Raw genomic sequence first — 27368 nt, 5'->3', positions numbered from 1 at the left:
AAACACGAATACTTACAAAAGCTATTTCAAATAGATGTGAAAGATATTCTTTGTGGTATTGGACAGGAGTTTGAGGTAAATATTCTTTATGTGGGCAGTTAAAAAAAGGGAAAACCATAGAACATTTCTGGAATGTATTTGCCAAGCAAATATTTTGGAAAACAGCCCAGAGAAACATGTTTAAGGCTGTGATTTTAATACGGAACTAAGGAAATGCTTTAATGCATCAACTAAGCTCATGGATGGTGGTAATCACATCTGGTTTACCTCAAGCTATAGGAGAGAGAATGAAACTTAACAACAGAACAAACATCATGTGGCTCAAGTCGCCATCTTTGGTGTGTAAGGATGTATGTGCGCGTGCAGGGATTTTAATTGATTTTTAAACTTAAGTATTTCTGTGGCTCAGCAATCTGTAAATACAGACTGCTCTGTCACCTGTCCTTTCTTTATGATGTAGCCTGTGAATTTCATTGCAGGAATTAGACATTTTTATGGATAGGCAACTATTGCTGATTCCTTATTACATGACCAAGGAAAATAGGGATCTGAGTAGGGTAGTTGGACACAAGAGTGGGATGTCCAAGGCGGGGACCTTCCCTTACACCACAGGTCCTGGCAAGCATGGGAACTATTGACAAGTTCTTTTTTTCTTTTGTTTTTAATTGAAGAATAGGTGATTTACAGTGTTTCAGGTATACAGCACAGTGATTCAGTTATATATATATATTTTTTTTTTCAGATTCTTTTCCATTATAAGTTATTATAAGATATTGAGTAGAGTTCCCTGTGCTATACAGTAGGTCCTTGTTGTTTATCTATTTTATATACAGTAGTGGATATATGTTAATCCCAAACTCTTAATTTATCCCTCCTCCCCTCCTTCCCCTTTGATAACTATAAGTTTTTTCTCTATGTCTGTGAGTCTGTTTCTGTTTTGTAAATAAGTTCATTTGTATCATTTTTTTAGATTCCACATATAAGTGATATCACATGGTATTTGTCTTTCTCTATCTGACTTTACTTAGTGTGACAGTCTCTAGGTCCATCCATGTTGCTGCAAATGGCATTATTTCATTCTTTTTCATGGTTGAGTAATATTCCATTGTATGTATGTACCACATCTTGTTTATCCATTCGTCTGTATTGATGGGTTCCTTAAGCACAGCACCCAGCAAAATGCATTTCCCACATGATATATAGACCTGAAAGGTACTTGTTGATTTCCTCAGATTAATTTTTAAATCATAGCAAGGCTTCTTACTTCAGTTATCAGGCTTTTCTTGTTCTACTACTTGATGTCATTCCAGACATCATACTGCCTCTCCCTTTAGAACTACTTTTGACAGCATTTTAAAACATCAGCTATTTCAATGTTCTTGATCCAGTGACTTAACCCAAGGTGGAGCCAGTTTGCTCAAATGTGTGGCAGGTCACCGCTGACGAATAACATTTCTGAAAGTGTTGCTTTGTTAGGCGTGGCAGCCTTTCATAAGTAAAGTTGGCAGCTACAGCAGTACCTGCCTAACTAGCAATTTAACCTAGTTTCTATTCCAAATACATTTTCTATTTGGGAAAAAAAAAAAAAATATATATATATATATAATTTCCTTATCACTCTGGATGTAGCTAGGTGAGATGTTTTCACCAGATACTCGTTCTTATCAAAACAATTATTATTATAATATAATATATTCCCTACCCTTGGTAGGGAGCTTCAATACGTTCTCCAGTTTTAAAACTTTCAATGTTGATATTTTCCAAATTTCATAGGCAAGGGCATAGTCTTGTTTGCGGGTAACTCACTAAGTAAAAAAGTCCTTGCTGAGCCCGGCCCCAGAGTCCGTGACTGTGGTTTTCACCAGTGTGTGCAGGCGACTGCTCAGGGTAGCAACTGAATGCATTTTTGGATCTGAGTATAGACTTTTCTAGATAAATGTTTTTAGAAAGTCATTTTAATGAGAAAATCCTGCCCAACAAAGGAAATCCTATTTTCTCTTTTAAATCGCACTTCCCGAGTTTGGTGAGCAGGACAGAAATCTGACATGAGGTCTAATTCAACACAGCTGAAAATTTCTGCCCAAACACTCAAAAGTCTACGGGTTTTGATCATGAGGTGAGTTAAGCAAATTCTCTTTGAAATATTGCCTGACCGAGTTAGGGCTACCAAATCAGACATGCGTGGAGGGATGGTACGGAAGATTTAGGGCTCTTCCTGAGGACGATAAAAGACGTGTTTGTGTGGAAGGGCTGGGGCAGGCGCACGGGACCTGACGGCTGCCCTAGAGGCAAGGAATTATCCCAGGCAAGGCTGCTCTCGGCTGCATCCAGGGAAAGGAACTGTTCAGAGAGGTCTTACTGTCTCTGCCTGGCTCTTCAGGGAGGCGGCCTTGGCTAAGGCAGGCTGAGAAACAGCATTGCTTCCTCGAGACCTGGCGAAAAAGAAGAAGTCTCCATTCCTTGCTTTGACAAATGTGTCCTGAGCGTCCTTTGAGAACTAGACAGGTGGCACTGGAGCTCCAGGGATGGCAGGACCTCATTCTGCTACCGTGTAGCTGGGGAGACAGGCAGGTATATATGTGTGGAAGAAGTTCTGTTCGTGGTGCTGGAGGAACAGTCCTAGCCCAGAGTTGAGGTGATAGGAGATTCAGGGATCCAGAAGCCTGCCTGGAGGAAGCCCTGCCTGCAGGGCTTCGAAGAGAGAGGGAGCATTTGCCAGGCAGAGGAGGGAAGAAAGGCTCCTTAAGAGCCCCTTTTCCTGGTACTGCTTCTTTTATTCTGGCCCATGGGGAAAATAGTTACTCCTAGGGCTAAATGATGGAATGGATGTATAGAAAGAAAAAATAATAATTTGAATGGCTGAAAAGACTGCCTGATGGGACAGATCAGTGGAGGGTTTTCAAAGCCACTTTGAAATGCCGAACAACCTGTACTTTATCCATTCAGGGTTGCAAATCCTACAAAACTCCATTTCAGCTAGGAATACCAATGACTTTGTAGTGGGTGATATTTTAATTTTCGAGTATCAGTCATGTAGTGATGTAGGGGTTTTTTTCTTGCCACATTTAATTTAATAATAAAGTGGAAGCCAACATTACCAATTTCACGCTGAGAAGAGCCCCCGTGCATGAAGAGCTACTGGATGTGGTTCAGGGAATGTTCACTGGGAATCTAGCAAGGCAATGCGAGTGACGAGCAGTGAAGGCTGTCATATTCTTATTCAGAGAGAAGAAAATCACGGTCCTTCCCAAGTGACTCGCCTGCTGTCTTCTGCTTCCAGCCTTGTGTTTCATGGACATGGGGACCAAAAGTCCCTCGCTCATCACTTCATCCCACGTTGTCCTGGTTACCATAATCGCCACTTCTAGGTGATGTGTATCCAAATCGTGGAGGGACCACCTAACTGGGTGAGGGTGTGCCTTCCGGGAATCAGAGCAGACTTTGCAGAGTCCTGAGGGAGGAAGGGGGGAGAAGGGACATCTTCAGGCGCCGTTTGCTTCTCTGATTTCTTTCTGTCATCACTTTGTAGCTCCCTCATTCCCACCCTGGGCCAGCCCAACACAAATCCCTTTCTGTGTTTCCCCCCCACCCCAAGTCAGATCCAGAGGAAAGAGCTGGCTAGATGTGGGGAGACCTGCATCTTGGACCCCAAGGCACCACCTTCTCCTTGTGTGACCTTCAGCAAGTCACAGGGCTCTTGGAGACGCCTTCGATGTGTGTGTAAGGAGGAACTGAACTAGATGGGGCTGAGGTCCCTAGCCCCCCGCCAGCTCCAGTTCTCTCTGCTTCTAGGTATGAAGGTGCCCAGGGAAGGGCTCGTGACATTCTTAGCAGCCCTGACTGAGGTGGCCCTTTGTAAATGCTGGCATTTGATGTCCTGGGAAACAGGTGGGAGCGAAAATGAGGGGCTCCACTTTCTTGCAGTTACATCCCAAGCTGGGGCCTCCAGAGCAGTGCACCTGACTTACAGTTCACTATTTTGGCTTAAAGAGAAATGCCGCCGTTTCTGAAGATCTATTGAAGGACAAGTTTGTTTTTTTTTTTAAAATAAATTTATTTATTTTATTTATTTATTTTTGGCTGTGTTGGGTCTTCGTTGCTGCGCGCGGGCTTTTCTCTAGTTGCGGCGAGCGGGGTCCACTCTTCGTTGTGGTGCGAGGGCTTTTCATTGCGGTGGCTTCTCTTGTTGCAGAGCATGGGCTCTAGGCGCGTGGGCTTCAGTAGTTGTGGCAGGTGGTCTCAGTAGTTGTGGCTCGCGGGCTCTAGAGCGCAGGCTCAGTAGTTGTGGCGCACGGGGTTAGTTGCTCCGCGGCATGTGGGATCTTCCCGGACCAGGGCTCGAACCCGTGTCCCCTGCATTGGCAGGTGGATTCTTAACCACTGTGCCACCAGGGAAGCCCAGGACAAGTTTTTTGAAAAGAAGTTTCCTCTCTGTTAAACAAGCAAACAAAAGCCCTTCAATAGCTCCTATTTCCCTTTTTATTTTTAACATCCCACTCTGGCTTAGACAAATAATATGGATAAAATTAGAGACTGGGGTAGAATTGACAGTAAAGCTCCCTGCTTTCCTGCGGGGGGGGGGGGTCTCTGCAGAGTGAGCCGAAAACCCACTGGCTTAAAAGGACACACTTGAGAAAAGTGTTCTCACAGCAAGAGAGAAACCAGTGGTAACAGGCTTTATGCCTCCTGAAGAGACCTGCCATCCCGGGTGACTGTAGCACACACTCATGTTCCCAGGAGGATGCAAACATTTAAAGAGGGCGGCGATTTTGTCCTTCATCCCAGGCAGTGAGTGTGCCCCCAAGGGGGGATGTGAGATCCCGAGACAGGAATTCACTCGTGTCTTACCCTTCTGCCTCTTGTGATGGAAGCATTTTGCTGTGCTGTGTCCACTAAAGAGTCATTTTCCCCAAAGCTAGAAGGAAGCAAGGTCCCATTGGTTACATCGTAAGCAAATATGGTGTTCAGAATCTGCACCTGCACATTTGACCAGGAGCCAGGGATCTGGGGACCAGTGACCAACAGCGGTGGCCACTCATTGAAATCTCTTTCTTGCACTTCTCAGCCGGCTCCCCACCCTGAGACAAGTCTGAGCCTTAGCACTTTAGTGAACTTCAAGATCCGGTCGGTCTAGGGACTGGTGAGGGAGTACTTCCTGCTAGCGTTTTGCAAAGGTCCCGTCCATCCAGGCAGGCTCCTGTGTGGGGTATACCCATGTATCCTGCTGTTTTAGCTACTATGGCTGCATAACAAATCACCCCCATTTATATGCATGAATCCGTGGGGAGGGCTGTCTGCCCCATAATGTCTGGGTGTTTGCTGCATAACTTGAAGGTGGAGCCTGGGATTGTCTGAAGGCTCAGTTCCTCCCGTACGTGGCTGTTGGCTGGGTCCTTAGTTGGGGCTCTCAACCAGATGCCTACACCTGGCCTGCCCAGGTGGCTTGGGCTTCCTCACAACATGGAGACTGGGTTCCAGGGCAAGTGATCTGAGAGACGTATCACCTATTATGATCTAGCTTTGGAAGTCAGGCATGTCACCTCTACCGTGTTCTTTTCATCGGAGGATCCTTAAAGGCCCAGCCAGGTTCAAGGGGGAGAAGTAATAAACTGTCTCTTGACAGCAGAGAGGAAAGGTTCTGAAGGCCATACCGCTGTGGCCACACACACACTCCGCCATGCCTGGGCACAGCATGGAAACGACAAGGAAGTTCTGCCCGGCCCCTCCAGGGTAGGGTTCACAGGCAGGACCTCTACAACTTTGTCCACCTGATGCTCGCGACTCTGGTCCAGTCCTGCCCTCGGTGGACAGATGGGATTTCTCTGGATGGAGCAGAATTTTTCATCAGATTGATAAAATATGTAAATCTGCCCTCTCATCAGCTGTCACTTCTCAGTTTAGGTCTTAAACTAATTTCATTCCCAAGATTCCCTGTGAGAGCATTATGGTAAAGCCATAAACCACTCAAATAATACTCACCCAGGTCACACTCAGTATCGTTTCAGTACAGGATCAGGATCTGTCAGTAGTGGTTTGTGCAGGAACTTGGTGGAGATTCTGTAACTTGGAGGAGCAGCCCTACGAGAGAATGCCAATCAGATCTTCTGTTACTGGTCAGAGAATCTTGATCTCGCTGAGTTTGTTTCCTTATGCCTCTTTGTGCTTTTTAGTCTTTTTTATTTTTTTATTGAGGTATAGTTGATTTGCAGTGTTGTGTTAGTTTCAGGTGTACAGCAAAATGATTCAGTTATATATATATATATAAAACATTTTCCATTATAGGTTATTATAAGATATTGAACATAGTTCCCTGTGCTATACAGTAGGTCCTTGTTGGTTATCTGTTTTATGTAGAGTAGTTTGTATCTGTTAATTGCATACTCCTAATTTATCCCCCCCCCTTCTCCTTTGGTAACCATAGGTTTGTTTTCTATGTCTTGTGCTTTTTAATCTTTAAAATTGTTTTTTAAAAATATTCAGTTGCATTTCTTCCATACTTTTCCATTATGGCTTGAATTAGTGTTCTTAGTAACTTTCTTCTTTACTATTTTTCAGAGATGTGGAAAATACAACAAAGTATAGAAAAGAAAAGAAAAATGTGCTATAATGCTGCCCCTTCAAATAATTGTTAATATTTTAGTGCTTTGCCTATTTGAGTATTTCCTCATCATTATTCTTGTATTAAAATGGTTTTAATGGCTAAATACAAATTGAATATACCAGGACTTATTTTAACCGTCCCCTTTATTGTTGGACATTTATGTTATTTCCTCTTTCTTGTACTCAGTGCACTTATTCTGCATTACTAAAATAATAAATTATTATTTAACATATATGATAGACATTTTCTATATTTATTTAAAATGATTAATAAAAATTATTTAAATTTAAATATATAAATTTTCTTTTTGATAGGTTCCAGAAAGGGGAATATTGGATCATAGAATATAAACAGTTTAAAGTTTTGCTACATGGTCTTAAATTACTTTCCCAAATTCATACAATCACTATCAATTTGTACATAATTTTAAAAGGAAAATAGGCAGGGATTATGTGTTTGGGGGAAGATGTAAAGACATATTTTAAATGGATTTAATTCAGCTCTGATTTCTATTTGTTTTAGCCTTAAGATAAGGATTGAATCATTTGATTCCATCGAAAAGTGTTTTACATTCCTTGGTTCCACGTTCTGATTCTATGCTTTTTTGTCTCTTTTAAGTGTATTCTCAGTCATATATATTTTCCCACTAACGCTGTATTTTTTTCCTTCGTGTATGACTTGTGGTTTCACTGCTGTCAATCATTTTTCTCCAGATGTTCTTTTTCTTCATGTCTCATTTAGTTCATGCGTGACTATGGCGTTACTCATTACCCATTGTCTTAACTTCCATGTAATTTGTCTACTCCATAATTCTGCATCTTTGAATGATAATGTTACTACTTTTAGGATCAGTAAAATATATATGTATATGTGATTTTTATGTATTTGCTGTTTTCTCATCATCACTGCTATGGTCAATTCTGAACAAACCTTCACGTGTGCTTCACATGACTTCTCGTGTAATTGTGTCCATTTGTCTGCAAAATCGTATGTTGTTGTCACTAGAATTCTTTTGTACATACATTTATTTGTAGCTTATTAGACTTCTTCAATATTTACGGTAGTTATGGGTGGTTCCAATCAGCACTGTTTTCTTCTGATGTAGTTGACCATTTGGGATATAAACTTTAGGGCATTCTGGAGTTGATATAGTGAATGTTAAATCGCATATCTGGATTAAATGGTTATTCTTGGACTCCAATTATAATATTATATAACTCATGGCCTCTAAGGACTTTTTAAATATCACCACACCTGGGGATTTTGTTGTTTTTGCTGGGCAATAATTGTAGTTTTTGTAGTAACTCTGCAGTTTAATCTGAATATCTATCTTAATTGTTTTTCCTATGCAAAATTCTTTTTAGTATGCCTTCTAAGACTTTCACCATTAGATGGGAAAATATTAGTTTTACATTTGGTTACTTTTAAATTCTGAGCTCACTTTTTGCTGATTATTTATTTATTATATTTTTATTGAGATATAACTGTTGATTTGATACATTTATATATTGCAATTGATGACCACTGTAGCTTTAGCTAACACCTCTGTCACGACACATACTTATCATTTCTTTTTTGTGGTGAGAACATTAGGTTTGACATAAATACACTACCATGTGGAAAATAGATAGCTAGTAGGAACCTGCTGTATAGCACAGGGAGCTCAGTTCGGTGCTCTGTGATGACCTAGTTGGGTGGGATGGGGGGGTGGGAAGGAGGGAGGTCCAAGAGGGAGGGGATGTGTGTATGCGTATGGCTGATTCACTTCACTGTGTGGCAGAAACTAACACAACACTGTAAAGCAATTATACTCCAATAAAAAAACATGTAGTCTCTTAGCATTTTTTAAGTATGTAATTCAGTATTGTTGACTATAATCTCTATGCTGTGCATTAGATCTCCAGAATTTATTCATCTTCTAACTGCAAGTTCATACTCTTAACATCCTTTCTCCAACTCCCCTACCCCCAGGCCCTGGCGACCACCACTCTACTCTCTGTTTCTACAAGTTCAGTTTTTTTAGATTCCACATATAAGTGACATCATACAACATTTGTCTTTCTCTGTCTGGCTTATCTCACCAAGCATAGTGCTGCTTTTTTCCTTTGCCTTTATTCTAAGATTCTCTCTTTTCTTTCCTTATTTTCTTGACCCTGTTTATTCTTTTCTTTTAAAAATCCATGGCCCTCTAGATGCCAGGCATTACCCTGAGGCCCTGCCCACAGGGAGTTTACAATCACTTGTGAGAAACTAACGCGTGTCAGAATCTGTGCTACAGGTGGAAGCACTGTTTGGGGCCTTGAAGGAACCGCTGGGGTTCAGACACGGATGGAGGAGGGGGCACAGGCAAGGAGACTCATGTGACGGAAGGCAGTGGGGTCAGTTCCAGGTGGCACAGGTTTGGTGGTACATAAGAGAGCAAAGGGCACTGAATGAAGTGTGGGCCTAGCGCCAGGTTGTGGGAGGGCAGGGTTCCGACTCTGCTCTGCGGTGGCTTTTCTAAATTGAAATATAGTTAATTTACAATGTTGTGTTAGTTTCAGGTGTACAGCAAAGTGATTCAGATATATATATATATATATATATATATATATATATATATATATATATATACACATATACACATATATCTATTCTTTTTCAGATTATTTTCCATGATAGGTTATTATAAGACATTGAATATAGTTCCCTGTGCTATACAGTAGGTCCTTGTTGTGTATCTATTTTATACATAGTAGTGTGTATATGTTAATCCCACACTCCTAATTTATCTCCCCCTCCCTTTCCCCTTTGGTAACCTTAAGTTTGTTTTCTATGTCTGTGAGTCTGTTTCTGTTTCATAGGTGAGTTCATTTGTGTCATTGTTTTAGATTCCACATACAAGTGATATCATATGATATTTGTCTTTCTCTGTCTGACTTACTTCACTTAGTGTGATCATCTCTAGGTCCATCCAGGTTGCTGCAAACGGCATTATTTCATTCTTTTTTATGGCTGAGTAATATTCCATTGTCTATATGTACCACATCTTCTTTATCCATTCCTCTGTGGATGGACATTTAGGTTGCTTCCGTGTCTTGGCTATTGTGAATAGTGCTGCAGTGAACATTGGGGTGCGTGTTTCTTTTCGAATTAGAGTTTTCTCCGGATGTATGTCCAGGAGTGGGATTGCTGGTTCGTACAGTAACTCTATTTGTAGTTTTTAAAGGAACCTCTCTACTGTTCTCCATGTGGTGTTTTTGGACAGGAAAGTGACATAATGAGGGCTCTCTGCTGGTTCATGTGTGGAATACAAGTATGAAGGGGAAACATTGGAGAAGGAGGGAGCTCCCAGACTTGGCTATTCATTCATGGAACAAATGAATGCCATATGCCTACCATGTGTCTGACACTGTGCCAGGAGCTCTGGACCCAGCAGCAAGCAAGACATCATTGTCCGGGCTCTTACATTCATTGTCCCTGCCTTTATGGGGCTTAACGCTCTGGTGAGGGAGAGGGAAAATCAATACCTACGCCGGCAGTGGCATCAGCTGTACATATAATACACACCTCGTGGCATTGAAAGTCTCCTTAATATTCTAGCTTTCAGAGGCTGTGGCCAGCATACGAACACCGTTCAGTGCCCTATTAGATTCCTATACCCCTAGAGAAGCATCTCTTTGTCCTCACAGTTCAGCTCAGTTGCTCTTGTGACTTGCCCAGTCCCTCTTTGGTTAGCATTCCCATTTTAGTGTGAGTTTGCCCATGGATGCAGCTTGAAGACCCAGGCTTCCCCTTTGATAAATCCACTTTAGGGGTTGATGTACTGGAAATAGGTCTTTGAAATGACCGGATGAGGGAGGTCAGCTGCGGAGCTATGTAGACACAGCTTATCATTCGGTAATAACCTGAAATTGCCATTCTCAAGAATGACCTCCGGGGAAGACAGAGGTTCTGGCATGATTCTAATGGGGTGCAGGAGATGGTGGAGCTCTGTAAGGGGAGTCTTCCCTTTGTGGACCATTGGATAAATCACAGATGTGTTCACAGCCCTGAAAAAAATCTATAGTTTATGAGTGATCTTTTTCTTTTTCTCTGGCCAGGAATCTTACGTCCTTTCGGCAGAACTTGGAGAAAAATGTGAAGCCATTGGCAAGAAGTTATTATACTTAGAAGATCAACTTCACCCTGCGATCCATAGTCACGATGAAGATCTCATTCATATCCTTTTTCTCCTGCAGATTAAGCACCTGTTAGGTTATTTTGTAAAAGAAAGTCTTAAAAAATTATACCGTTTCCCCATGCCTCAGCAGATGGAAACAAATAGATACTCCTGGTATTTAGAGTTCAACACACCTCAGATCCCTGAGATTATTCAGTATGCGATGTTTCCCTCTAGTTTTTGGTAAGTCAGCATTTTTGATTATTAAACCTGACTGCTAAAAATTAGCAGTGATGTTCAGACGTGCACACAAGGAGGCCAAAGAAAAATGTAGTTTCAGGGGCTGTGAAGCTGGGTTTGTGGGGCTCAGATGGTTGTGGGTCTGACTGCCTCAGTTTTCCAGGGGCGTTCTGAATACTGAGAAACCCAAATCCATCTTTGGTTTTCTTTTCCATACAATTCTGCCATATAATGGGCAGGAGAGTGTCACAACTAACAGGACTTTGGATCACTCCTTTGTACGAGATTCAGTGCATTTCCTGTCACATCTGCAAATAACCTTTATCAAAACCAGTTGCCAGTGAGCAAGATGGCACAAGAATCTACTAGCTTAGGCGTGCATCCCGGTGAAGTACTGAATCACATCTAGATATGTGCATGCGTTCGGTTTGTCCCTGGTTAGTTCTTTCGAGGGCAGATGGGTGGGTGCAAGACAGATGAAGGCATATACAGCCCCATTCTGTATTTTGTTTGGTTACTTAATCATAAGCTGACACTTCTCTAGATGAAAGTACTTCTCTATTCATTCATCCCTTCTGTTCAGCAGTGTGACTTTTATTAGATGTATTTGTGAGAAATGTAGCTATTTCGGACTTTGCTTCTCATTGCTGTCTTACTTTTCAGAATTCTAGTTCTTACCATGCTTTATCGGGAGTCTGTGTGTGTGTGTGAATGTATGTGTATGTTTAAGGAGCTTTGAATGGTCAAGGATTAATCTTAATCACAAGTATTCAGATCCACAGTTTAATGACAGATTCAATGTTGCGTTTCCTTCCTCCTTACAAACTTAAATCTTCTGCCTTGCTTGTTAAACTTAGCAGGAGATTTTTTCAACTTAATCAGTGATTATTTTCACATGGCTCAAGGTGGATTTTCAAAAGCAGACATTCTGTTTTTCGTAACTCCCTGCCCCTTACAAACTAGTGTTTAAGCTCTTATTAAAAAGTTGGCCAAAGAAACAGTAGAAGCATTTTTGTTCTGCACTTCTGTTTATTCCACGTTCATGGATCACGCAGAATTGAGCAGTTGTAAGGTGGCACGGCCTCCAGCAGATGGGCAAGTAACCGGCTGTCAGTACCTGGGAGCAAAGCCCTGCAGAGGGCCAGTGCATACAGAGGGGTTCCTGTCTGCAGTCTAGCAGGTGGGCTTGTTCCTCAGTGGGAAATCCCTCCAGCTTGTGGTGGGCTCAGGTAGCAGTTCTGAGAGCTGCAATCAGGGTCTGTGTTAGTCTCTTGTTTAGAAATTTTCCAGAAGGTTAGTTTGATTCTAGGGAATGGGGTTTTCTCCTGAATAGGTTTGGCTGGTGGGGAAGAGGCTGAGAAGAGACAGAGCTGTGTATAAATAAGATGCTTTTAGCACAGGGAGATCAGCTCGGTGCTTTGTGACCACCTAGAGAGGTGGGATAGGGAGAGTGGGAGGGAGATGCAAGAAGGAAGAGATATGGGAACATATGTATATGTATAACTGATTCACTTTGTTATAAAGCAGAAGCTAACACACCATTGTAAAGCAATTATACTCCATTAAAGATGTTAAAAAAAAAAAAAAAAAAAAAGATGCTTTTAGTTTTCCCACAGCCATTCCAAGCCAGATTCAGGAGCGGTGGGAATCACAGAGAGTGGATAAAGCCTCTTGAAGCATCTGTAAAGTCAGATAATAACATGTACCTCTAAGGTTTTCATTTGGGCTAAATGAGGTTATATGCAGAAAATATGTTTAATATAGTTCTTATACATGGTAAAGTGCTTGGTTTTAGGTAGAAAACCATTCACAGTGTCTGTGTCACAAGCTCAAACATCCCGTTTATAGATGAGGTTTCAGGGTAGGTTGATTCAATCATGTTGTAATAAATCCTTGAAAGAATTGATTGGTAACTACACCGTGACTTATATGAAAAGTCATTTAATTCTAATAAAACTGCCATAGACAGATAGGGCTTATTCTTCTTACTTGATAGTTGAGAAAACTGAGGCTTAGAAATTATGTGGCTGGTCCAAGGTCATTTTTGATGAAGGGCAGAAGCATCCAGCCACCAGCCCCGTGGTCCTTCACGGCCAATCAGGAGGTAGCTACGCCTATAAGTAGCTGGACAGGCCTGTTCTGTGGAACATACAGTGACTATAAAAATGTTAAGCTATAATAAAAGTTGTTTAGTGAAGTTATGTTTATTGAGAATTTTGCTGATCCTTGCTGAGATAAGTGAGGACATAGAGGGGACATGTCAAACCAGGGTTGGGAAGCCCTGGTTTAGGTACTGAAATCACTCCCCCCACAAAAAAATCTCTACACCACAGTATGGATTTCGACCCAGACTTTCCTCTGAAACCGTGGCTTCGTTCTGTGTCACTGATTGATAGTAAATACACAGAAGGTATCTTTGCATTCTAACGAAGCAGCACTTAGTTTCAAGTGGAACTCTGTGCCCTAAGATAGAAAGACATATTTACAAGGCTCTGCGGAGGCTTCTTACACAAACCAAAGCCCTTGTTTCAGATGAGAACTTATCTAGAGATTCCAAGAGGCTGCTGAAATCCTCTGGCCAAACTCTGACTGGTTTGTGTTTCCATTCTTGATCAAAGAGACAAAGCTGAGTGCAGTTGAAAGAAACAGCTTGCCGTCAGCAACAGGAAAGAAGTTCCCAGCAAGTGTAATATTTCTGTTTCATTCCATTAAGGACTCTGCCAGAGCCTCCTGTTCAAAAGCTGCGTAGTGAATGTGATTCATGTGAGTCTACATCAGTGTCCGTGTCCAGAAGATTCGAGCCTTGGACGCTCCAGATGTTCGTTCTCCGTGTGGAAGGCACGGAGCTTTGCACAAACCGTTTCGTGTGAGAAGGGCCCTGGTAGTGTGGCATCAGCAGAGGGTGGGCCAGTCACCAGCAGTGGGGTTGAGTTTCCCAACAGATCCTCTGGGTATCCTGACTTAACATCAAGGCCATGGGCCGCTGGCTGGGAGTCTCTCGCTTTTATGAAGAAGACACTGGATTGCCAGATCGGAGGAGGGAGAGAAGACAGGCCGTGTCTCTTCGTCATCCTGACAGGCTCACTGAATTACATGTAGCCAAATAACACCACCAGCCCGTCAGCCACCGCGGGGCGAGCATCTGAGCAGAGTCTGCACTATTAATTGGAAGAGCTGGCGTCTCAGAGGTGACTCACGCCTGGTGTCTGAGGCGAGGATGGGAGGTGTGACTTCACTGCCACTCAAGCCGGGATCTTCAGGAGCATTAGTCTGACTCTCTAGTATAATTTCACAGTCATCTGGGATCCTAATGAGCAGTTGTGTGTTGAAAAACATTTTGAGTGGATGGAGTGGTTCCTCCCTGTTTATAATGCTTTAACTGAAAACCATCTAGGTTAGGTGGATTTTTCAGCAGGGGGTTTTTCCTTTCCCTTTCAGCTTCTACAACACACTTTCAAAAGGAAAGAAGGACACCTAGGGTCAGGACACTGGGCATCTTTCGGAGCCCCCAGGGCAGTTCTGCTCACCTCTGAGTCATAGATAAGACAGGGACAGACTTACTCTGTTTGTGGTTCTATTTGCATTCATGTCCAGGAAACTCTCCTGGAATTCCGTTCTTTCTGTTTATTGGGAACACGTGGTGCCCAATCGATTAGTTGTGGTGGTGCTTGATGGCATGCAAATGCTCTAAATACATCCAGGCTCTTGCACCAACGCCGCATCCCCTTAGGAACCCTTGCTTGGTTCAGCTTTCAAAGGTGCAGCTGTAACAGACAAAGGGAATGGGAGTTTGAGGCGCTTTTGCTCTGTCTCCTTGGAAATGCTTTCTGCTTCTAGGGCTAAAGAGCTGCAAGAGGGGTTGTGACCATCACGGAGCTCCACAGTTTCACAGATGAGAAAACTGGGACCCTAAGAGGCTGCTGTTTGAACACTGTGTACACTGGGCTGATACGCATATGGTGGCCGGTGCACTTCCCTTTGGATCCCACCAAAGGGAGTGGGGCGAGAAGAGGAAGACTTGGAGCCTCACGGTGGGGGAGAGAGGAGGGAGCCTAGGAGAGGGTGTGGGCACCGGGCTTCTGCTGCTGGCTTAGCCCTAGGTGGGCACCACAGGGAGGGCCCCTGTGCAAGCATCGCATCCACTGAAGCAGGTCGCGTGTAGGCGGGGCTTTCCTCTTCGCTCTTCAACAACTGTGTCCCTCACCTTTGGCTTTGGGAATGAAGGAAAATTCCCAGGACTGTGGCCGTAGGAGCTGCAGAGGAATCACTGCTGATATGAAGAAATAATTGAGCAAATGGGTAGCTGTTTCAAAGGACGTACTATTGTTTCTTTTGGAAGCAAACTAGTTCAGGGCAGATGAACTGAAGACCTACTTTTGACCCAGCTACTAAAATGATCGCTTGGCATCTCAGCTGGCGGTAAAACACTCAACTGTTTTTATATATGAACAAAAGACCCCTTTGAGAGAATTTGAGGATCTTTGCACATGGCTGCCCTAAAAGACAGTATTGTCTAACCACTGGAAGACATCTGTGAAACATGCCTTGCTGCCTTATGCCTTGCTCATTGCAAACACGGTCTGCACAAGTTTACTATCAAGAAGTATGATCTTATTTGCAAAGCAGAAATAGAGACACAGACGTAGAGAACAAACGTATGGCTACCAAGGTGGGAAAGGGACGAGGGGTGGGATGAACTGGGAGATTGGGATTGACATATATACACCATTGATACTATGTATCAAATAGATAACTAATAAGAACCTACTGTATAGCACAGGGAACTCAATGCTCTGCGGTGACCTAAATGGGAAGGAAATCCAAAAAAGAGGGGATATATGTATGGCTGAGTCACTTTGCTGTACAGCAGAAATTAACACAACATTGTAAAGCAACTATACTCCAATAAAAATTAATTTTAAAAAAAGGAGAAAAAAAAAAGAAGTAATGCTCTTGCCTAATACGGGTGTAGTCTATCCCAAGGTGGTCTTGGGTTCAAAGGTGTTTTTAAAGATGTTGGCATGTCAATCCTTGTGCCACCGTTGTAATTAGTGTGCAAATTTTCTTAGGTGCCACAGACGTTTGGTGGCATATCTGTTACACATACTTAGCTAGAGAGGTTTCTACGGCACAGGCGTTCGAAGAATCATTTAACTCTTTTGAGACCTATTCTCGCACTTAGATGCAGTGTGCACCTCTTATACACATAAATTCCAGTACCGGAGTTTTACTTTATTTCCTCAGCACTTTGACAAAAAACAATGAGCTTATTGGAGGAGCAATCAGAAAATCCAACTCTAGTAGTCTTAAGATTTTGGTTAGATGTATCCAATGGGATAGTTTATCTTTCTATAAATCAGTGAGAAAACGTTGCAAAAATGTTTGTAAAGATATCTCTTTCAGTATAACCTCCAAGTGCACATCTGCAGCCTGGACCTCAGACTCACGTCTGCTTCCTCCTCAACATCTCCACTTGGCTGACAAATGGGCTTTTCCAACTTCACATGTCCAAATTCCAGTTCCTCCCCACTCCCACCCCCCCCCCCCAAAACCCTGACTCATTCCCAGTCTTCTCCTTCTTGATCAATTGCAAGTCTATTTTTCCAGTTCGTTGCTTAGATAAAAAATCTGGGAGTCATTCTTGCTGCCTTTTCCTTCCTTCACATCTCACCTCTATTCCGTCACATATGCCGTTGGCTCCATCTTCAAAATATCCAGAATCTGACCATCTCTCACCACCCCCACTGCCACCTCCTGGGACCAAGCCATAAACTTTTATGGCCTGAATTATTGCAAAATCCTCCTCTTATCTCCAGGCTTCTGCCCTCCCATCCTTTAATCTACTAACGATTAAAGCAGCCAGGGAGATCACGTCTTTCCCCGGCTCCAAACCCTGCCATGGCTCCATCTCACAATCTATGCGCATGCCCTTGTGTGTTTATTTTCTTCTCACTCAGTGGCACAGAAGCCCCATGACGGCAGTGACTTTGTTCACTCCCCTACGTCCCATGTCTAGAACATTTCTTAGCACACAGTAGGAGCTGTGAAATGTTTGAATATTTGATCAAATGAAGGAAAGAGTGAGGATCTCTATCTATATGATTATTTTCCCAACTGCTAGATGGGGAAATGTTTCTAGTGTTTTTTCTTTCTTTTTTTTTTTTTTTAAAGCTTTTTTAAATCGCTGAATCAGAATAATAGATTAAATTAAGCCTATCCTAATATTTAAGAGTTGTGAAAAAAAGATTTTTAAGGATACTTCTCTTAAGATATTTCTAAATTATTTTCACTAAATGCTTAATCTGCTTTTTTATTTTTAAAATTTTAATTAATTTATCTTTTTATGAAGTATAATTTATTTACAATGTGTTACTTGCAGGTGTACAGCAAAGTGATTCATATATATAGTCAGATATATATTCTTATATATATATTCATATATATATATATTCAGATATATATTCACATGTATATATATTCAGATATATATATGTATATTCTTTTTCAGATTCTTTTCCCATATAGGTTATTACAAGATATTGAGTATAGTTCCCTGTGCTATACAGTAGGTCCTTGCTGATAATCTATTTTATATATAGTAGTGTGTATATGTTACTCCCAAATTCCTAATTTATCTCTCCCCCCCCTTTCCCCTTTGGTAACCATAAGTTTGTTTTCTATGTCTGTGAGTCTGTTTCTGGTTTGTAAATAAGTTCATCTGTATCATTTCTTTTAGATTCAACATGTAAGTGATATCATATGATATTTGTGTTTCTCTGTCTGACTTACTTCACTTAGTATTATAATCTCTAGGTCCATCCACATTGCTGCAAATGGCATTACTTCGTTCTTTTTTATGGCTGAGTAATATTCCATTGTCTATATGTACCACATCTTCTTTATCCATTCCTCTGTGGATGGACATTTAAGTTGCTTCCATGTCTTGGCTATTGTGAAAGGTGCTGCTATGAACATTGGAATGCATGTATCTGTTTGAACAAACACATTGATTGAACTATGAAAGGATGCATGTCCATTGTGACTATTACAGAAGTATGAAAAAAAAAAGGCTCCATCTCCCTCCCAGTACCAATGTCTAGGAGAAGTCCACCCCTGTGTCCTCCTAAGGTGCTTTTCCAGCTAGAAATGGCTTATCTCTATTGTCCTTTTTTTTTGTTTTTTTGCAAAATTAGGATCATTCCATACACATTGTTCTACAACTTGCTTTTCCCCCCTCACTCCACATTTTATCCTGGACTCTCTTTCATATAAGCACATTCAAAATGTTTTGGAACTCACATGTAGTATGGAATCATACAAGCAGGTTGGTTAGAGGGAAGTATTTCATAAATAAAACATGATTTTAATCATTTTGATGATTATTACCCCATAGGTTCTAAAGGAGGTTTCCAGGATTTCTGAGGTCTGGCCCTACTTAGACAGAACAACCTCTGCTATTTTAGTAAATAAACCTTAAATCTCATCTCACAGAAGGCACTATACTCTCACAAGAAAAAATATTTCTTTTAACCCTAGCCCTGTGAAGACGGTATGGAAATCTGCATTTTACGAGTGAGACGATGAAAGCATTCGATGGTTTGCCAGGTTCCAGAGCTGGTGGTCTCATCCTCAAATCCCCCTGCTTCTCACTCCTCCCTGTGTCCCTGGAGATTGTTGTCTGAGGGGCTGATGTGTTATATAACTTAGTCTTTTTCTTTTGTGGCTTCTCTCTCACTCTCTTTTTAAAAACCTTTTCAGTGTGTTCGGCCAGTGCTAGAAGTTTTACGAGTTCTTTAAGAAGCAGTTCAGTCTGGTTCAGTTTCTCTCTCGAAAAACCTTGGTCGTCATTCTACATATTACAAAGCGGGACCTGTAGTCCCAGGCTGCATATCAAAGGTAATGAAGTCTCGGGAGTTTGTCAAGATTCATAAACTGCTTAAGCTCTACGCTTATTCTTTATAAATGTAGCATAACTTTGTGATTAATTTGCAGCTTGGTGTTCGGTCTGGGACCACTTATGCTCTTGCTTGTATAAAGTCATATGTGTTTTCACTGAAGATTAACAGAGCTGTTCAGAGAAATGCAGGAAAATGAAGTCTTTTAAAAAAGAAAAAATAGAAAACAAGTATTGGGTACTTTCTTCTCTTGCCCCACCTCTTGCCCATCTCCTCAACCCCATCCTCATTCCCCTCAAGTTCAAGTGCAAGGAGTGAATCATCATAGTAGGTGTATGTGAATTACATAAATGATGAAGTCTGGTGAGGATTCAAGAGGATGAAAAGCCGCCAGAGGCTTGTCAAGGTGGCTCAGCATTTTTGCTTAGGTGAGGTTCATTTACATAATTCCCAGGATCCTCTGGAGTTCCTTATTTAAAAAAGAAAAAAGAAAGCTTTCCATAGTCGTAACCTAAAGGTATCTCTTTCTCTTGACATTGCATTGACATTGTACTTCAATAAAACCACATTGTAGCAGGTGTGGACAGTCTGTGAGTGGGAAGATTTCTACAAACTACTTTTCCCAAAGCTTTCTGTTTTCTCCACATCTGATCTAGTAATATTTAAGTGGTCTGACCTCTTGTGATGATTTAACAGCATTTAAGTGGTGTCAACATATTTCTGTGTTTCCTCTTAGTTCCTGTTGGATGAAGTTAAATTAGTTTGCTTATTAAGTTAAAAGAATTCAATCCATCACTCGTCCTATATTTATCTTAGGATTGTTCTGACTACAGGTACAAAAGGGAAAGAACAGAGGCGCCTGACAATGGATAGACAGGAAAATCGCTGTTGGTTAAAGGTTCCCCAGCTTAAACCCCTAAAAGAGAGCTCATCTTTTAAGAGAATGATGGGCATATTATTTATTCCATATAATTATTCACTGAGTTCTCTATGATTGTTTTATTTACATGAGAAACAACTTTACAGGTTATGAAACTAAAAACCCAACCATTTAAAGAAAAACCAACCAACCAACCAACCCAGAAAAGGCAAGCTCCCTGCACTCCATCAAATCTCCAAGGCCCCGAATGGCTATTTTACAAGCACCTGGGAGTATAATAACACGTGACAGCAGATTAGAACCTAACGGGGTTTAGGAGTCACTGTTTCCTGCGAAAGCAGGTTCAAAGTGATTTGCACAGGGTGACAAGGCTGGCGGATGACCAGTAGGGACCGTTAACTCATCGCTCGGAGTCTGGTTGTATGGTGGCCCCCAATCCTGGAGCTCTGATTCCCAGCCTTCTGCCGTCTCCACTGTCAGAGCGTTTGGATGTGACAGTTGCCCTTCCCCAGCCTGGGGCTGAGCAGGAATACAGTCACGCTGACCATATTCCGTGGGGCATCCCCGTTTGCCATCTGTCTCGGTCTAAGAGCTGACTCTTCCTTTTCCTTTTGGAAACCTTACTTGAGATAGTGAATGACCTCAGGCCTCGTAGAAATTGCAATTGCTCTTAAAAGAAGCGTAGCATTGGTGTTAATATTTAATGCCTACACTTTGGAGGAACTTGAAACTGCAATTAGAGGGGGAGTTCCCATCTGCTTCCAGCAGGCACGTGGCTCTTACCAGATCCCTGAGAGGCTGCAGAGGGCCGCCTGTCACCTTCGCCTGTGTTCCTTAACACCGTGTGCACAGAGTCTCAAGAGGGAGCTCCAGATGGTGAAGGAAACTCTGCAGGCCATGATCCTGCAGCTCCAACCAGCAATGGAGGCGGGAGAGAGGGAGGCCGCAGCTTCCTGTGGGACAGCTGGTGTCCGGGAAGCACCGGCCTGAGGCGTCACAGGATGGGGGAAGGAGGGTGAGTGACTGCGTCATCACCGTGGGTGCTGCGGGGCCTCTCCCACCTCCTCTGCATAACCAATGTGCCCGAAACAATTACAGAGTTGGATGTCGCCCAGCAGAAGAGTGGTCCGCTCTCCCGAGGCTGAGATCGGGGGGTCTGCAGATTGGAATAGGCCGGGGGAGTGAACTGCCGATTTCCTTGTAAATGTCAGTCCGAGGCACCTTTACTGTGTCATTAACTGGAGCATCTTGCACAGGACTTGAAAAATCTTTCCATTTCAGCCCCCATTCGACAGAAGTTGGGGTGATTTCTGCTAGAAAGATGTCTCTTTTCCTGTACCATCTTGCTTTCTGATGCAATTAAAATATCTCCTGATTTAAGAACTTTAAAAAAGAAACCATACATGTCTCTCTTATCATACCCATCACACCTTCCTACAGGCACATGATATAAGGGAGCTAATTAACCCCAGAACCTGGAATTAACAGCTTTTCACCTTAATTTCCCCTGTGATTCTCTATAATCTCAGAAGAATTAAGATGAAAAATTCCAAAAGATATATATTTTTTAAAGAGACAGACTATCTCGTGTAGCCCTCTGGTTGTCCTGCTCTGGCACTGCCTGTCTCTCCAGGATGTGTCCCGAATGTTTCATCAGGACATTCTGAAATTCACCCACAATGAGAGCAGGAAGGGAGTGAGGGGCATGAATCGGTCAGGGGATGTGTTTAAACGTTTAATCCTCTCCTATTTTCCCTTGAACCTGTTTCACTTAGTGTCAGGCAGGACATGGATGTAGAAACCTTCAATGCAGAAGAGTGTTCAGTGAGGCAGTGCAGTACTCAGTTCATCAGTGCTGTACTCAGTGAGGCAGTGCCGTACTCAGTTCATCAGTGCTATACTCAATGAGGCAGTGCAGTACTCAGTTCATCAGTGCTGTACTCAGTTCATCAGTGCTGTACTCAGTGAGGCATTGCTGTACTCAATGAATCAGTACTGTACTCAATGAGGCAGTGCAGTACTCAGTTCATCAGTGCTGTACTCAGTGAATCAGTACTGTACTCAGTTCAGCAGTGCTGTACTCAGTGAATCAGTACTGTACTCAGTGAGGCAGTACTGTACTCAGTGAATCAGTGCTGTACTAATTGAGGCAGTGCTGTACTCAGTTAATCAGTGCTGTACTCAGTGAATCAGTGCTGTACTCAGTTCAGCAGTGCTGTACTCAGTGAATCAGTACTGTACTCAGTTCAGCAGTGCTGTACTCAGTGAATCAGTACTGTACTCAGTGAATCAGTGTAGTACTCAGTTAATCAGTGCTGTACTCAGTGAGGCAGTGCTGTACTAATTGAGGCAGTGCTGTACTCAGTTAATCAGTGCTGTACTCAGTGAATCAGTGTAGTACTCAGTTAATCAGTGCTGTACTCAGTGAGGCAGTGCTGTACTCAGTTAATCAGTGCTGTACTCAGTGAATCAGTGTAGTACTCAGTTAATCAGTGCTATACTCAGTGAGGCAGTGCTGTACTCAGTTCAGCAGTGCTGTACTCAGTGAGGCAGTGCTGTACTCAGGCAGTGCTGTACTCAGTTCATCAGTGCTGTACTCAGCAACGTGGGGCACTGCAGGCCCCTCCCTGCTGAGGCAGCTGTAAAACAGGCTGAGCTCACCAGGCAGCGCCCCTCAAGGTGCCCTGAGGAAGGCAGCCTTGAGAGATGCCCCACAGTCACACGGCTCTCCCTTGGCGTGAGTCCCTTTGGGAAGTGTGCCATGCCGCCACCCGCTTGGAGACCACGGCGCAATGAGCATATCAGCCTGTGGTAATGCTTGGAATGAGGAAACCCTCTTGTTTCTGTCTAACCCCGAACTCCCCACGTTTGAATGGATCATAGGGTTTTTTAAAATTTAAATTCTATTAATATTCCATCAGTCTAGTGCTGTGCAGCACTGCATTCTCCAGGAGCGTCGTGGTCCAAACGCTGAGTTACATCACTTATGTATGCGTTAGAGACGAAACTCAAAACTTTTGCAGTGTTGAGTTGATAATGACTTGCCGCAGTTTGTAAGTGTAATTGACTAACTGGTCTTTTTGTGCTTCTGTCTCCTGGATACTCACAGGAGTAGCGATGCCCTCTGCCTTCATCAGGATCCATGGACACTAGACAATCTTTGTCATTTCCTCAAGTCATGCTGCCATTTCCGGAAGGCAGCTGGTGCTTTGCTCACCCTTCCGTGCTGTGCTGTGCTTCCGTCAGGAGATGGCCCTGCTTAAGCCAGCAAGTGGCCACAGTCCAGAGAACAAAGCAAAAGCACAACATTGTGAATTTTCTGATTGTTATTTCCTACAATTTTCTGTCGAGCATTTAAAAATAGATACTTATACGTATTTTAATAATAAGTATAATTAGTTTGTTCCAGGAATGCTTGGTTTTGCAATGATGGAGCAAATTCCTGAATGATTTATCATGTCTAAAAAATAATTACGTACTAGTCGTATGGCACATGGAATTCTTGAATCCTTGAATTAATTCCAGTGAAGCAAAACTTGGAAAGACTCAGGGTTGTCTCTAATGAATCCCTACTTTGAGAAGTGTCATTTTAAAAAGCCCCACAAGGCATCTTAACAGTCACTAACCCAAGTGTTTTGTATTACTCAGACGCCATCATGAATAATTCTGTGAGGTTATGACGTATTTGAAAATCCTGGAAGCTAATGACTGTCTGAGTGTGCCCCAAATAAGGGTTCTCCGGTGGCCCCAGTGGGCAGCATGTCCATCTCCTTGTTGAGATGCCGGATCAAGGCAGGTGAATGATGCTACAGCTCATCTGCGGTCTGTGCTGGTGTCAGAGGCAACCAGGAAGCCTGTACAAGGCCAGGGTGATTCCTCTGGCCACATGACCTTCTCAGGACAAGCCCCTCTTCTTCCACTGTGACCCCAGAAGACCCAGGACTGTGTATCCCAAATCATTATATAGGGCAGTTTCTATCAGGGCAACATAAGAAGAGATCAGGGCTTGAACTTAAAAGCCACAAAACAATAGCAATAAAAATCCAAGCTTTTATGGAGACAGTCAAGACCACAGGCACAAGTGCAGGTGGGAAATGATGCCTTTGGGTCTGATTTCACTGTGGCACCATGCGAGAGAATCAGTGATAGATTACATGGTCCTCCACGCCGAGATGCTAGCATCCAAATGCCACCCATTTATCTTCCGCCAGCCCGAGCGTGTTCTCAGTCAGTGACACTCCCGGTTCCTTCCAACTTCCTGAAATTTCAACATCAAAATGATCTTCCTCAAATCAGGTGAGCATGTATATCAGCGGTCCCCAACCTTTTTGGCACCAGGGACCGGTTTCGTGGAAGACGATTTTTCCACAGCCTGGAGGTGGGGGGGGGGGGGATGGTTCAGGTGGTGATGCGAGGGATGGGGAGCGATGGGGAGTGGCGGATGAAGCTTCACTCGCTCACCCGCGGCTCCCCTCCTGCTGCGCGGCCCGGTTCCTAACAGGCCGTGGACCAGCCCCGGTCCACTGCCCAGGGGTTGGGGACCTCTGATGGATATCATATTGGAAACTTTTCTTCCTGTGCAGTAAGGCTGGTTTCCCCACTCCAGGAGCACGGAAGGGCTCACACGTGTGTGCTGGGACTGTCCCAAGACCTTTGTAATCATTATCATCTGACTTCTTATTCCGACCTTATGGGGTAGGTGTTTGCACATGATGAACTTGAGCCTTAGGAGACCAATGAACTTTCCCCATGGCACAGAGCTGCTGAGCGGGGGACCAGCAGCAGCCCTTAGAGATAGGTAGACCGCCCTTAACTGTGCTCTTCCTAAAGTGCCTTTAATGTCTTTCTGGGACTGTGAGCCACGGAGCTTATTTGTTCCCCTAAGAACTCATGGTCACCGTGGGAGTCCTGACTGGAGAATCAGAGAAACCGAGCCTGGGGGAACCCTGGCTTCCCACACCCCCAGGTGAGCCCCGCTGCTCTGTGGTCATGAAGTCTAGGCTCAGACAGCCTTCAACAGACCTACCACCCACCACTGTCCTAACCAACCCTTCATTCCCCATCCACCTCAAAAGCCATGCCAGGAACAACCACTTACTGCCTGACAGTAGGCAGATTTTCTTGAAAACCCCCATCTAATTGGTATTTTTCAGAAAACATTCAAGAAAGCAACATTGCACTCATTGTTTAATGCCTTCTTGAGAAATGATTTCGGTGCTCTTATTTCGAATACCCTCACCTTACCTAATCTTTGAATTTTGTCATGTAATTTATTACTTCATGAAACTTACTTTTGGTATGTGAAACTAAAACTGTTATCCAAGCCATCGTGCACCTTTAACATTTTTTTATCTTCTGGAGTGTGGATGACAGAAAAATGTGTCAGCTTTCCTCATCTCATCTTTCTGTTACAGGATGATTCATTGTATGGTTACTTAAATCACACCAAATGTTTCTAATAAATCAATGCTTTGAAGTTGTGTGTGTTTACTTTCAGATATTAACCGGGCAGAAAACGATGGAATTTTCTATTCCAGACCCTTTGAGGAAATTGAAAGTAACATTACCATTAAGTGGGGAACAGGACAGGGTGCCCACTAACACCAGTGGAAATATTTTACTGGAGATACTGCCTAATTCAGTTAGGTAAGAAAAATAAATGAGAGTTACAATCTGGAAAGGAGGAGATACAACATTAATAATGACAGATGATGTTGCTGTAAGCCAGACAACCTAAGAGAATTAACAAAAACACAAACACAAAATTTATTTACACAAATAACTCAATCAACTTACCAAAATCAATAGGCTTTACATATCCAAACAATAATCAGAAGATAAAGTATAAGAAAAGACCCGAATTTCAATAGCAACAAAAAAGAAAAAACCGCTAGGAACAAATTTAAATAAGAAACGTCTAAGTCTTAGATGAAGGAAATTTTAAGATGAAGAACACAAGAATAAAGAGGAAGACGTGAAACTTTTGGGTAGGAAGTCATCATAAATTGTCACATCTCTGTAAATTAATTCATAAATATTACCTGATCCTGAGTCACGAATGTCTAGCTATTCCCAGTATCCATTCTCTGCTTCATCCTTTCTAGCAATTCTTCATCCAGGTACTTGAACTACAGATGTACTTACACACTTGCAGAGTTGCCATGTGCATTTATACTGTTAAAGCAGTTAAGGAGGCCATTAGCCCAAGGGGGCTCTAAAGCCCTGGAGCCTACAGCAGCAAACCCACAGCTAAGCCTGTAAATGCCTCAAGGTTATGAAATTGAAACCTGAGGATGACCAATCATAAAGAGACAATTAGGCTTTGAACTGTAGCCAATCAATACTCCCCTTTCTTTGCTTCCACCTTTTCTCTGTAAAAGCTTTTCCTGCTCCTGTCAGTGGTGCCTCCCAACCACTTCCAGTTTGGCACTGCCTGATTCAGATGGATTTTTGCTCAAAAAAACTCTTAAAAAGTATAACGTGCCTCAGTATATTTTTTAACAGCACCATTGTTGTTAAGAGCAAAAATGGGAAACAACCTAAATTTTCATCAATGGTAAACTTTTAAAATAAATCATGGTACAGTCACACTATGGAATGCTTTGGAGTTGCTAAAAGATCTTTCTACACATGTCTGCTTGCATTTGCAGAAATATCACTCCAAAGGGGCCCATGTGACTTAGGGAAGCGGGATGGAAGGAGACTTACTTTTCCTGTATCCTGTTCTTCCTTTAAAAATTTGTACCAAGTGCTTATGTTTACTTACTCAAAAAATAAAGTAAGTTCTTTAAGAAAAAAACTGTGAAGAAGAACTAAAATTCTGCAGCCTGTGGAACAAAAAAACACAGTCACATAAAGACAGACAAAATGAAAAGGCAGAGGACTATGTACCAGATGAAGGAACAAGATAAAACCCCAGAAAAACCCCAGAAATGAAGTGGAGATAGGCAAACTTCCAGAAAAAGAATTCAGAATAATGATAGTGAAGATGATCCAGGACCTCGGAAAAAGAATGGAGGCAAAGATTGAGAAGATGCAAGAAATGATTAACAAAGACCTAGAAGAATTAAAGAAAAAACACCTAGAAGAATTAAAGAACAAACAAACAGATATGAACAATACAATAACTGAAATGAAAAATACACTAGAAGGAATCAATAGCAGAATAACTGAGTCAGAAGAACGAATAAGTGACCTGGAAGACAGAATGTTGGAATTCACTGCCGTGGAACAGAATAAAGAAAAAAGAATGAAAAGAAATGAAGACAGCCTAAGAGACCTCTGGGATAACCTTAAACGCAGCAACATTCACATTATAGGGGTCCCAGAAGGAGAAGAGAGAGAGAAAGGACCCGAGAAAATATTTGAAGAGATGATAGTCAAAAACTTCCCTAACATGGGAAAGGAAATAGCCACTCAAGTCCAGGAAGTGCAGAGAGTCCCAGGCAGGATAAACCAAAGGGGAAACACACCGAGACACATAGTAATCAAACTGACAAAAATTAAAGACAAAGAAAAATCATTGAAAGCAACAAGGGAAAAAGGACAAATAACATACAAGGGAACTCCCATAAGGTTAACAGCTGATTTCTCAACACACACTCTACAAGC

At 42.5% G+C, this 27368-nt stretch overlaps 1 protein-coding gene across 1 annotated transcript in view; it reads left to right on the top strand.

Moving 5' to 3' along the window:
- The window catches only part of DISC1 (DISC1 scaffold protein), a 348989-nt gene extending 324860 nt beyond the window's left edge, over positions 1-24129 (top strand). The window contains exons 12-14 of the mRNA XM_068547611.1: positions 10684-10801; positions 20608-20772; positions 22867-24129. Of these exons, the coding sequence (XP_068403712.1) occupies positions 10684-10801; positions 20608-20747 (258 nt within the window). The 3' untranslated portion in view covers positions 20748-20772; positions 22867-24129. The remainder of the gene's footprint in view (positions 1-10683; positions 10802-20607; positions 20773-22866) is intronic.
- The last annotated feature ends 3239 nt before the right edge of the window (positions 24130-27368 follow it).

The sequence above is a fragment of the Eschrichtius robustus genome, chromosome 7 (genome assembly GCF_028021215.1).
Source record: "Eschrichtius robustus isolate mEscRob2 chromosome 7, mEscRob2.pri, whole genome shotgun sequence".
NCBI lineage: Eukaryota > Metazoa > Chordata > Mammalia > Artiodactyla > Eschrichtiidae > Eschrichtius > Eschrichtius robustus.
The sequence above is the reverse complement of the archived record's forward strand: the minus strand, read 5'-3'. Positions and strand labels throughout refer to the sequence as shown.